Source organism: Anolis carolinensis, unplaced genomic scaffold, assembly GCF_035594765.1.
Source record: "Anolis carolinensis isolate JA03-04 unplaced genomic scaffold, rAnoCar3.1.pri scaffold_12, whole genome shotgun sequence".
Taxonomy (NCBI): domain Eukaryota; kingdom Metazoa; phylum Chordata; class Lepidosauria; order Squamata; family Dactyloidae; genus Anolis; species Anolis carolinensis.
Window position 1 is genome coordinate 24,870,834 of NW_026943823.1, and position 12,830 is coordinate 24,883,663.

Genomic DNA, 12,830 nt, shown 5'->3' on the forward strand with positions numbered 1-12,830 from the left:
TGCCTGGTTGAAACCAGTATGGCCCTTGTCCCAGAATCCACTGGTGCATGAGGAAGAAGTCTCCAGGAGTGGACGCCACACGGCCAGAAAATGAAAGCAAAACACGGTGACCGTACAGCTTTCTCTTTCGTGTCGCCTTTTGTTTCATACGAAAATTGCGGCTTTCTTTTCGTGCATCCGAACGGATGGTACGAAACAAATTCACGAAGGAAACAGATGAAACAAATACTATGCACAACACTATTCTATGGTCAATTGCAGCAGAACATTCCCCAAAGCTTGATCATAGAATCACTTTCTAGATCCTTCAAAGAGCTTCTATGGTATGCTTTGGATGGAAGCTCATTTCGGGCATGCACATTTAGTTCCAGATTATGCAACGTTTGTTTTTACTTGAAGAGTCCCAGAACAAAGCCCTTGCATAAGAAGTGAGCCTACTGTATGAAACTGCGTGCTCGTGCTGATGGGAGTTGCAGGCCAAAAGCCTTGGAGGACTATATGTTCCCAAGCCTTGGTTTCCATGCATTCCCTGTGGTATGCCCGTCCCCTTCCCTCCGTGTTGTAACCTCCATGGGACTGGGATTTGACTCTTGCCCTTCCACAAAGGGTCCCGTGCCTTGAAAACCAAAACAATGCGGCATAAGAACAGCACCCAGAATTGGAATCCGGAGCCAACGCAATAAACAGAGCAGACTCTGCCGTAACATAAGATCTCGGCCCCATAGGACTGAGAAGTCTCGTTTACATTTGCTTTAACATTATATACAGCCGTTCTCCTGCACTGCAACCATCTCCTTTCTGTTTAAACCAGAGCTGCATGCAAATACACATTCTGAAATATTTACAAGGCATATTATTTCCCCAAAGATAACAGCTTCTTTTCAAATCCGGTACATTTCTGCTATGTAAACAAATCCTCATTCATAATGCAAAGAGTATACTATTTCCTTATTGATGCTCCTTAGTCGTCTTCCTACGCTACATTCTTTCATGTGAAAAATCCATGTCTCCCAGGGAAGATCCCATATATTTCTGCGCTGTATTTACACATCCGTGCAGAGAGCTCGAGCCTATACATGTGGGCTGATATGCGCATCTTATGTGAATGGCAATCAAAGGCGGAGCATGACATACAGAAATGATTTTAATCCTGAAATGCAAAACATTCACAGAGTCATAGAATCCTAGAGTTGGACGAGACCTGGTGGGCCATCCAGTCCAACCCCATTCTGCCAAGAAGCAAGAAAATCACCTTCAAAGCACCCCCGACAGATGGCCATCCAGCCTCTGCTTCAAATCCTCCAAAGAAGGGGCAGAGAGTTCCACTGCTGAACAGCTCTCTCATATATATATGCATGCATGCATGTATGAATGTGTATGTGTATGGGCATGTATATGCAAGCACACAGAGACATATATATGCCAAATACGGTAAAAGCAGCACTTGCAAACTACAATCCCCTCTATCAAATTTCATCCTCGAACCATTTTTCATAGAATCATAGAATCATAGAATAGTAGAGTTGGAAGAGACCTCATGGGCCATCCAGTCCAACCCCCTGCTAAGAAGCAGGAAATCGCATTCAAAGCATTTTCACAGCTAAACTGTAAATCTCTGAAAAGTTGGATTTCCAACAAGGGTCCCATGGGCCTCCCTTGAATGTTTGCAATGACATAACTATCTGCTTTAAGAGACAAGTATCCCTGCCAAGTGGTGAAATTACTATCTTTTACTTCCACCCACTACATTTCAATTTTAATTTTATGAATACTGCAAATTATATAACGCATGCATTATAACCTCTAACGGGTCTAATTTATAAGAGCAGCGTCCATCAATTATAAATTTTCCGTGACATTAATAAAATGGCAAGAAGAACTAATTATGGGGACTTCTGAGATGAAGATGCCTCGGACTAATCATTAATGAGGTCGGGATGATACTTCTGAAAAACGTAGCCAGTCCTAATTATGAGTGAAATGAGATTACGAAAATGATCACAGGAAAGGCATTAACCTGATGAGCTCCACAGTCTCCGAATACATGGTGTAGGGAGACTTCGCCTCTAATGGATCGCGCTCCATCGCGTTTCCGCACTCGATGAAGGAAAGGGCAGCGTCAGCGTAGTTCACCGCTTTGCCAAACTTTTCCAGCTGCGGGAAAAAGAAGAGAAAATAGGGAATAGGTTTAAGGCCATGTTAAATACTGATTCTAGGACAGGGCATCTTGAATGAAGGTCAACCCAATGGTCAGTTATGGCTAGATCTTACTGATATACTTACTTAGGCAATCCCTTGCAGCCTGAGTATGATGGCCTTCCAAATGTAGTGTCTTGGTGGTGGGTGCATGGGTGACTGTAGAGCCCTATTCTTGACCTGCATGTTCTTTCACAATGAGGACATTGTAAACATTAGTGTTGTGCTTTTGTATGGAATTGCTGTTCATTTTGTGTAGTTTCATTCATTTCATCTCATATTCGTATTTATTCCCACTAACGAAAATGGGGCGCCTATACAAACAGAATTTTCGTCTGGCTTATGAAAAAAACGAAATTTTTCAGACCATTGGCTGCAATGGGAGGGCTTCTGAGGCTCATCCTCTTCCTTGGTTTTTGGACAAGAGGGTTGAAAATTGCTGCACACGGAGGGCATTTCGACCCCTTTTAGCCCACCAACTTTTAAAACATTTGGGTCTTCCCCAGAATACTATTGTTATCATTATTATTATTATTACTATTATTATTATTATTATTATTATTATTATTATTATTAACACCCATTGGCACACATCAGATGTCACAGGGAGACACACCTCTTCCAGACTCATTATTATTATTATTATTGAGACCCACTCCCAAGGCACTCCTCTTCCAGACTCAGCTTAGGGTCCCAGAGTAGCTATTGTTATTAATATATATATAATATATTTTTAACACTCATTGGTACACTACAGCTGTCATGGGGAAGCAGCCCTCTGTCAGTACCTGCTTGTTGTTACGGGGCCAAAACGAAAGGAAAACAAAAGCAAGCAGAATGACTGTGTGGCCTTCGTTTTCGTGTCACCTCTCGTTTCCTACGAAAATGTCGTCATTCGTTTTGTGTAAACAAATGGTCGAAACAAAACTATAGGAAACAAAGGAAAATTTTCGCGCACATGTCGACAGTTAATCATTTATCACAATTCTCATCAACAATTTTAAATTACAGTCCATGGGTGCAGTTGTTTTCCCGGCCTCAATATTTTAGAATTGTGCCTTCCTTCAGCCCAGTTAGGCCCCATTCATTCATTCCTTTCATTCAATTCCATTCAAACCATACGTCGTATATTTTTATGCATCACGGACTGCCAGTTCATGGCCCTCTTTCTCAAAACCATGGACAGGGCCATTGAAGCTCAGGCTAAACCAAGAGTGGAACCAAAGCCCTAGTGACATGGAAGCCACCAGGCCCCACTGCTTACAAGGGGCTGCTCCTTGTAATACATGACTTACAAGGCTTTTGTTGCAGAGGGATTTTCCTCATGACCGCACAAGGAGAGACAAGGCTTAAAATCCTGCTCGGTGCAATCCCTTAATTACCAGTCCTGCCTCCTTGTTGATCCCATTTTTGTTCAAGCAGCACAAACAGAATCCTCTTAGGGTTGTACACAGGGGTGAGTTCCCATACAGACACACAACAAACGTATCGAGTTCAGGATTGCTGTAAGAAGTCCACAAGGCCATCTAAATCTCATTGTTAATCCCAACTAGAGTAGAGCCATTGACTGCCTTGACCTACATATTGACTCTCCATTCAGCAATTGATTCAACTGCTTTAGGATTCTAGCCAATCAGTTGTGCATTTTTTGGATGATGTGTAACTATCATGCCTTCAGTGTCTGGATTGCAGAAAAAGCTATTGTGTTTTTCCTACTAACACAACAGAGCAATAAGCTAGGACACTGTCACACGCACAATAAATTGTACAATGTCAGTATTCAGTAGAAGGGGAGTGAGTGCAGCACAGCCAAGGTGTGACTATGTGAGCGTAGATTTACTACACAATAGAGATGTGTGCAGTATTTGTTTCCTTCGTTTCCTTCGTGCATTAGTTTCTTGTCGACCATGCATCTGCACGAAATGAATGATGACATTTTCGTACAACGTGAAATGCGACACAAAAATGAAAGCCCCACGGTCATCGTGCTTGCTTTCGTTTTCTGGCCACATGGCCTCCATATTTGCAATCACTTCCTCACACGTCAGAGAAGAAGGCGGGGAGGAGGTGATGCTCGGCCAATCGGAGGCCAAGGATTCACTGAAGTGGACTGCTTGCCTTATTTTTTAAAAAAATCATTTGAAGCCTTCCCATTGCTGCCAATGGCACGAAAATGTTCATTTTTTTACATAAGCGAGACGAAAATTCTATTCGTATAGGTGCCCCATTTTTGGAAATGGGGAAAAATATGAAAACGAGAAAAAACAAATGAAACTAAACAAAATGAACAGCAAGTCCATACAAATGCACAACACTACTATACAAGCGCAATGTAGCATCTTGGCTCAAGAGTACCACGCAATAAATGCAAAGGTTTGTATAACGTCACTGTGAGATTTGACCCCATAGCCAAGGAAGAAGAACATTGATTCTAGGCAACAGAGAAGATTTGAAGATGATGACAAGGGTCTCGGCAAGAGAAGGCTCTGCGATGTCGGAGGAGAAAGGGTCAAACGAGGGCTGTCTTTTGTCATGAGCGTAGGAGGCCTGCGTTGGTCATCCAATGCTGCATCAAGTTGCTAAACAGTGCCTGTCATGGCATTCCAGGAAAAGCACAGGGGACATCAAACAACATGTGACAGGAAAGAGCTGCCTCTAGGCAAGAACATGATGTGTGATGCCTCCTTGCGTTAGTGCTGCATGAGAAACAGCCTCAGTTCTGCCAGCCTCAGATCAAAGCAACAAGATGGAAGACTTGTCGACAGTCCAAGTGAATCAGGCAGCGCGTTGGGGAAATGGGTTGGCATGCTGTCTGTGGGCAGTGCTGAGTCTTTCCCTGTGAATATTGGTAGCAACAAAGAGGCAACGGACCTCTGCCGAGGCAAGGTGCCTGTTCCTGGAAAGGTCAATCAGCTACAGAAGGTGTTGACAGGTTGCTTCTTGATGGACAGCATCACGAATGAGCCAGTGAGCCAGGTATCAGCAATCATCATCAGACCATCTCTTGACGCAGACAAGTCAAGAGGTACGAATCCGACATCAGTGATGAGCAGAGCAGATCAAAAGATCATGTCTCAATCACAGAGCTTCTACTCCACATGCAGAATGGGGAGGCAGGGAAAATAGTCTTTTTGGTTATTTATTTATCATGTCAAAAGCGAACCGAGGGTACAAGTTGCAATGTATTTGAAAATACAAACAAAGTTTTAAAAAACACAACAGCAACTTGGCATGATACTAAATGTCCTTTGACCAGTAGCTGACCACTTGGAGTGCCTCTGGTGTTGCTGTAAGAAGGTCCTCCATAATGCATGTGGCAGGGCTCAGACCGCATTGTCATAGGTGGTCTGGGGTTTGCTCTTCTCCACACTCGCATATCGTGTATTTTGGTTTGCTGCAATGCTCCAGTGGGATTCCTTCCCAGGTCATCCTCAGAGCATGAGATGTTTGCTCTGAAGGTGAAAAGCACATGTTTGCATTTTAGATGGATTAAGGATCAGCTGGTTTTCCCTGTAATAGGCAGTACGAGAACCTAAAGCTTCAGAGATCTGCTGTTTAACCATTTCAAAGCTCCCTGCTTGGGCGGTGATGGCACGATCGTCAGCATAGATGAAACTCTCTGTCCCTTCTGGCAGTGGCTGGTCATTTGTGTAAATGTTGATGGAGAAACACTCTCTCCTGAGGCAGGCCGTTCTCCTGTTTCCGCCATTTGCTTCTCTGACCCTGGAACTCAACAAAAAAGATCCTGTTTTGTAACAGATTTCCTATGAAGCAGGTGAAGCGTCTTTTTGGTAAACTGGAAGAAAACTCATAGCCGCTTATTGCTCCATTTATGAGGCTGTCTTGTAGCAGTTTAAGGAAAGTTTAAATTCCCCTTGGGCCTGTCCAACTTCTCCAGCCATGTTGTATTTTATTTATTTCATGTCAAAAGCATTGCATAATAAATAAGTTTAAAAGTGATGAAATAAAGGAATCACAAGCAGCTAAATAGTTTTAGACCAAAAGTGGGCAACAACGACTGCCAGTCAGTTTCCGCAGGGTGTTATTGCGTGCGGCTACTTTGTGCTTGGTGTTCATGCAGTGTTTCCTAAATGTTAGTGTTCAATCTAAGGTGACACCAAGATATTTAGGATGGAAACAGTGTTCGAGCTCTTGGCCTTCCCAAGTAACTTTCCATTTCCTGTTGGCTTCACGGTTACTCAGTAGGTGGAAAGTGCACACTTGTTTTTCATGTGTTTTATAATGATTGTGATTTTTAATGCCTTTTAAATTTATTTGTGTGTTTTTGTATTTGATATTACTGTATGCTGTATACTGTATGCTGGTTTTATATCTGTAAGCCGCCCCGAGTCCCTCTGGGGAGATGGTGGCGGGGTACAAAATAAAATTATTATTATTATTATTGTGTCTTGGCAGGGTTAGGTTTCAGGTGGTTCTCTTTGTAGTCGCTGGAAAGATCTTTCAAGGCACTAGTGAGTTGGTTTTCAACGGTTTCAAAATCTGTTTCAAGCCATGCTGTAGGTCAAGCTAAACGAGTTGATGTCAATGGGATGAAACGGGTCCTTCTCACCGTGCACGCCAAGGCTCTTTCTCTACTAGCTTCATAGTCTATTTTCAACAGTAAGTCCAACTTTGAACTTTCAGACTGTTTCTACGGCCAGAAGACAGGAACACTCTGCATTATTGAGCAGACAATGTGCGGATTCTGTTAATTAATGGCTCTGCATGCCAATAATTAGTGTAATTAATTGCACACTTTAATATGGCATGTCAATTAGAAGCGACCCTCTGGCTTATCGCGCTACCTCTGCAACGGCACCACGGTGCTGCATAAGCTGCCCGATCAGGCACAGAAAAATGGGATTTTGGATACCTACCAGGGCATCCGCTTTGTGCTTCAGCTTTTTGGCCTCTTGCATGTAGTAATCTGCATTGTGGAGCCTGCGGAGACAACAACAACAGCAACAGCAATGAGCAGAAGCGTCAGCTGAGGAGATTTCGGTTTCTGTGTTGGCCTTCCTGGCTCGGCTTGTAGCCTTAACTTTGGCTTACTAAATCATTGTGAATTTCCTTCCTCCCTTCCTTCCTTAGATCTCCGAGTTATGCATATCACTCTCTGAAACTTTTTCATACAAAAAGCAAATACATTTCTGCACAAGATAACCTCCTGAAACACTTTGTGTGAATATTGGGTGAAAATTTCACAGAAATTGCAAAGAAATATCACATTAAAGCACATATTACAACTCCAACTAATGCATCCCACAGATTTGTGCCATGTGTAGGCCACCCTGAGTCCTTTCAGGGAGATAATAATAATAATAATAATAATAATAATAATCCGAAAATACATCACACAGTCCTAGACACTTGGGAAGAGTTCGACTTGTGATTTTGTGATACGAAATCCAGCATATCTATCTTGTTTTCTGTGTCATAAAATAATAATAATAATAATAATAATAATAATAATAATAATAATAATAATAATAATAATAAAAACTTTATTTATACCCCACCACCATCTCCCTGCGGGGACTCAGGGCGGCTCACAATGTTACAAAAGTAACAACACAAATACATTAGCACAAAATGCACAGGTTAAAACACAATAAGATAATAAAACAAAAGTTAAAACAAAAGTTAATACAACAGAATAGTATCAAAAAACCACCAATACAGTTCAGTCAACTTCACATGTGGGGGGACTGTAGCAGCAATATAAAATAGAATCATTGGATCAAAATACCCAGATAAGAGGGACCTATTAAAATTCAGACTAGAATTATAATGAGGCTGGTCATCCAATGGCTGTCTTTCCAATGGTGAGATGGTGAGATGGTGACGGGATCCAAAAATAAAATAATAAAAATAATTGTTATTATTATCATTATAATTATTATAATTATTATCCTCCTAGTCTTCCATTGTTGGCCAACCTTGCCCATATCTTTCATCAAGCCCACCTCACAGGGAACTGCAGAAGACATAGTTCAAAGGTGCGGGGGTCTCGCACCATAGTCTAAACTCCACCAAAGCAGATCTCTGGGAATATTAAACCGTTTTGCACAGCTCAAGAATCAAAACGGATGTTCTGCAATGTTAATTCTAATGTACTTTTTCATTCGTACCAACTCTCTCCCCTCTTTTGTAGGTGATGCTCATGTCCTCCTATTAAAATCTGGGCCATTCTAGGTCGTGGGCAATTAAAAGCTTGAACAAGGAACGACTGCGTGGGTTTTCTCTGACTACCTACATGTCATCGAATGTGATTTTGGGTCTTTGCGGCTCAGGGTTTCCGTTGGCGAAGGCAGGGGCGGCAGACCAGATGTCGCTGTCTAGATGGCCGGTGTCGAGCAGCGCGTTGGGGCCCCGGCCGAGGGAGTCTTCCTCCTGCAGAAAACGGCTTTAATTAGCAGCTTCAGCTTTCACACTAATGATACCTTTGCGCGTCACGTGGCGCAAGTGTGCGGACCCGAAATTAAAAACCCGGGCACATATTTTGCATCTCGTGGACTTTGTGTCAGAAGTCAAGCTCAGCAGATTAATTAAGCGCAAGTAGCGGCATATTGCTCACACGCACAGCTTCATTAACACCCACTTCCCCAAAGTTGTAATGTCAGCATGGGTGCCTTGTAGCATCGCTTGCTTATTAAAATAAAAATGGAAGGCGGCAAACAGCAAGTGGAAATTCACAGCATCTGACGATCAGGACTAGAGCTGGGAATACGCGGGGAATGTCAGCTGTGTGTGTGTGGAGAGGGAGGTCTGGAGCAACATTCATGGGCACCTTCTCTGCACTCATGCCAAACTCCTCCGACTGCCGCCCACTCGCGATCATAATCTCCCCCCGCCCAACACAGTCCCATAATATCATCATTTTCAGACAACTAAAATTGCATTAGTAGAGGACATCATAAATGCCCTCGGAGTGATGTCTTTATGGAAGTTCTATGGCGCCAATTTTGCATCCAGAAGGCTCCAGGTACAATTTTTGGCACCTTCACTTCTTCACTTCACTTTATTTCTTAATTAGTCGCTCTCCACCAGAATGCTCCGAGCGACTTACCATTTAAAATATCATTCCACAATATAAAAACATTCAACATAAAAACATTCAACAGTGACTATTTGACAAATTTGATCTGATTTACTTAAATGAACCTCCAAGTACACCAAGGGAAGAATCGTGCCCGAAATTCCAGCGATTGTAAGCTTGGGCATACCTTCTCTGTAATCCAAAATACACCCAAATTGTCAACACGAGTGGTCAAGACAGTGGGACCTTTGCTTTCTGGTAGTTCAGCATAGATACAAACTTTATTTCAGGCACAAAATTATTTAAAATCTTGTATAAAATTACCTTCAGACTCAGTGCATAAGGTGTAGATGAAACATACACGAATGTTGTGTTTGGACTAAGGTAACTTACACAAGTTCCCTTTACACCGGAAGAGGATTTGTTGTCACTTTTCCTGTGTTTGGAGCAGGTGTTGCCCTGCGGTGGGATGGAAAGGCCGCTCTCGAGGCTGAAGATGCCGCCGTCGCTGCCGTTCTGCCGGGGCACAACCTCGTCCAGCAGCGGAGACAAGGCGGGCGGGAAGAGCTTCTCCTCCCTTTTCTTCGTCACTTTCTTAACAGAATTGTTGCTGCCAAGAAACAGAGCAACAACAGCGACCCTTGTTATAAATAGAACTGCATTTTCATTTGGCCACAATTAGGAAGCATTGCGTGGGCCACGCTATGGTTGCAATCCATTTGTGGAGTCTCCCATGGCTGAGATCCTACAATGAATTATCATACATATTTCGGAATGTCTCAGTGCTTGACTGGGAAATAGCACGGCCTTCTAAATGTTGTAGGACTGAAATATCCAGCATTATCTATTAGAGATGTGCATGATATTCGTTCCATTTGTTTCATTCGTGTTTCTGTTTCGTACCATGCATTCGGATGGCACAAAACGACCCCCCCCCCCTCTGAAACAACAACCAACTCGAAATGAAAGGCAGGCGGGAGCAGGTATTGGCACCAAGTGTGATTTTTGGATCGACTGCCTCACAGGGCCTGCAGCCGGTTGCCAAGCAAGGATCGCTCCTTATTTGGCAATCGGCTGCAGGCCCTGCGAGCACCAGGTACGTAAGCCCAAAGCCTGCACGTGAGGCCCGGGTGTATAGGCCCAAAGCCTGCACTTGTAGGTCCGGGAGCTTTTGGCCTACAGGTGAAGTCCCCCCCCCCCCAATAATGGGCCAAAAGAAAACAGATCTTGTGGCCTCCAAAAACAAACAAACAAATGTCTGACCTCCCAATTTTGGGAGGCTCAGACGAAAACGGATCAGAGACATGAAACGGGAAACAGTAAGTCCTGAATGCACAGCATCATTATTTATAGGGGCTGGGACTGCTGGGACATCCAGTCCATTATCTGGAAGGCTGCATGATTTCCCCCCTTTGTGAAGGTCTACTTTCTTAGAGAATCTCTCCAGCTGCTGAATTGGAGGGCAAGCGCATTTTCCATCTCCAAGGCCTTCACCAGTGGCTCGCCAGTGATCAGCTTCCTTTTTAATAACTGGGGAATGAGCTTTGTTTTATAGGAGAGATACTATTTCTGAAAGCTTCCGAGAACCAAGTAAGGAAACGGCTACAATAATACAAACATGGTGTCCTTGGTTGACCTCACAGCAAGACCGATTCCCCAGAAAACATATTTTCCCATCTAGGAAAACATAAACCCATTTAAAGCCTGACCTTTCCTTAAAGGCCAATAGACCCAGCTGACTTCCTAACGTGTTAATTTGACCATGGATTTTTCGGGGCTATTATTTTAGTTACTATCCTAGTCAAGTCAATGAAGATTACTTGAATTTTAATCTTTCTTTAGACGACTCATATTGCATTCTACAGCCATTTACTTTTCATGATTATTGACTCAAATTCTCAATAGCAAATTAAGTCAACAAGAATTTATGTCTCCCTCTTAGTCAATTTAAGTCAGTGTCAGGCATTTATAGATTTACAATACCTCAAAGCAACAAATCAAAGGGGAACAAGCTCAGCAAAGCAGCTTGGTTTCACAATTGGGGGAAATTCAATAGCCTCACCTGCCTCCGTGTCGAAGCCCTTCATGGCTTCTAATGAAAGCAGCATCTATTCCAGTTACTTCCTAATTGTAGCCATTAAGAAATAAAAACCATTGCTGCCAAAAGGAGAATTTTACTACCACTCTCACTAATATTTTATATCTAGCTAACGCTTATCTAAGAACATATATTCATAAGGCTTGGGAGCTAGAATTTATGAGGAACGACTTAAGAAGCTGGGAATGTTTAACTTGCAGAAGACAACATTGAGAAGAAGGGACTGGATATTAGCAACCGTTAAGCGATGTCATGTCGAAGGTGGGCCAAGCTACGGAGATGAAAAAAACTCTTCATTTGCAAATCAGAACTGAAAATAGATTGCGTCGTTAAGAGAGATTACATGGGAAAGTTGTGAAAGAAATTCATGGGAAACAGGATGCTTTCATGGCTGTCTATTAAGCAACAAGTTGTTTACCTTAAGGTCGGTTCAGGCAACGCTGCGTTAGAGTGAGAAGCTAAGCCTGAGTTCTCTTGTTCTTGGTTTAAGTCAGGCTTTGATTTTGGATTTAATATATCCTGGAAGTTTTCTATGTTCTTGTTCATATACTCTTGTTCAAGCCTTACAAGTTATATCTTCCAGATTATGCTGTATCTGTGATTCCTGGCTGTGCCTGGACTTTGTCACCTTTGGAACTTTATGAAACATATGGGTTATTGTTTGGTTCTCACCTTTTGCTAAACCTTTTGGGATTATATATCTTCTTATTCCTGATTTTTATTATGCTTTTTACATGTTTTATACAAACATATAATTCTTGTGTGGTGTAGTAGTCAAGGGAGTTTCCAGGTCCGGAATGCAACAAAACTATGGATCCTAGGAGTCCATGGCATTGAGCCATGGGAATCCAAGTGGTGCCAAACAGCCTTAATTATCCAGTGTAGATATGGCCTTTGACCTTTTCCTTCCCTTCTCTTTTCCTTCCTTCCCTCCTTCCTTCCTTCCTTCCTTCCTTCCTTCCTTCCTTCCTTCCTTTCTTTCTTTCTTTCTTTCTTTCTTTCTTTCTTTCTTTCTTTCCATTCTGACAGGCTCTGTTGTGCCATCGATTCTTCCCTGATCTCAACCGGACTGTTTGGTTCATGAATCTTGTAGACTTAGCCCATCTCTGAACTCTTACAGGGCAATTTTTAGTAAGAAAACCAAGTTAACGTAGCCTTGGCGATAATAACTTCACCAAAGTTATGATCCATGACCTATAATCCGTCTTTTTGGGGGCCTCATTTTCTTGATTTCTTATCTCACCCCTTTCCTAGAAATTCCCCTGGAATTACTCAAGTTATGGAAATGCGTTGGGTTAAATATGAGCTTGGAGGATATGAATAACAAGTCACAATGTGATTGTGGTCTCAATTAAACATAGCAGATAAGAAAGTCTCCTTTTTTTTCGCTTGGCAATTGGAAACATCTGGGACGAGGGAATGGAGAACCTTCATAAGGGAAATAACTATTGATGAAGACAATTATATTTTAGCAGAGGATACCAGTGGTGCCGTGCT

General features: G+C 42.5%; 1 protein-coding gene across 5 annotated transcripts in view; it reads right to left on the minus strand.

Moving 5' to 3' along the window:
• aff2 (ALF transcription elongation factor 2) overlaps positions 1 to 12,830 on the minus strand; it is a 331,356-nt gene that overhangs the window by 21,803 nt on the left and 296,723 nt on the right. For 4 of the 5 annotated variants that reach the window (XM_062963858.1, XM_062963857.1, XM_062963856.1 and 1 more), the window contains 4 exons: positions 9,629 to 9,845; positions 8,453 to 8,589; positions 7,074 to 7,137; positions 2,018 to 2,154 (listed from right to left, as the gene is read on the minus strand). In XM_062963858.1, the coding sequence (XP_062819928.1) occupies positions 2,018 to 2,154; positions 7,074 to 7,137; positions 8,453 to 8,589; positions 9,629 to 9,845 (555 nt within the window). The other variant, XM_062963860.1, reaches the window with a different exon arrangement.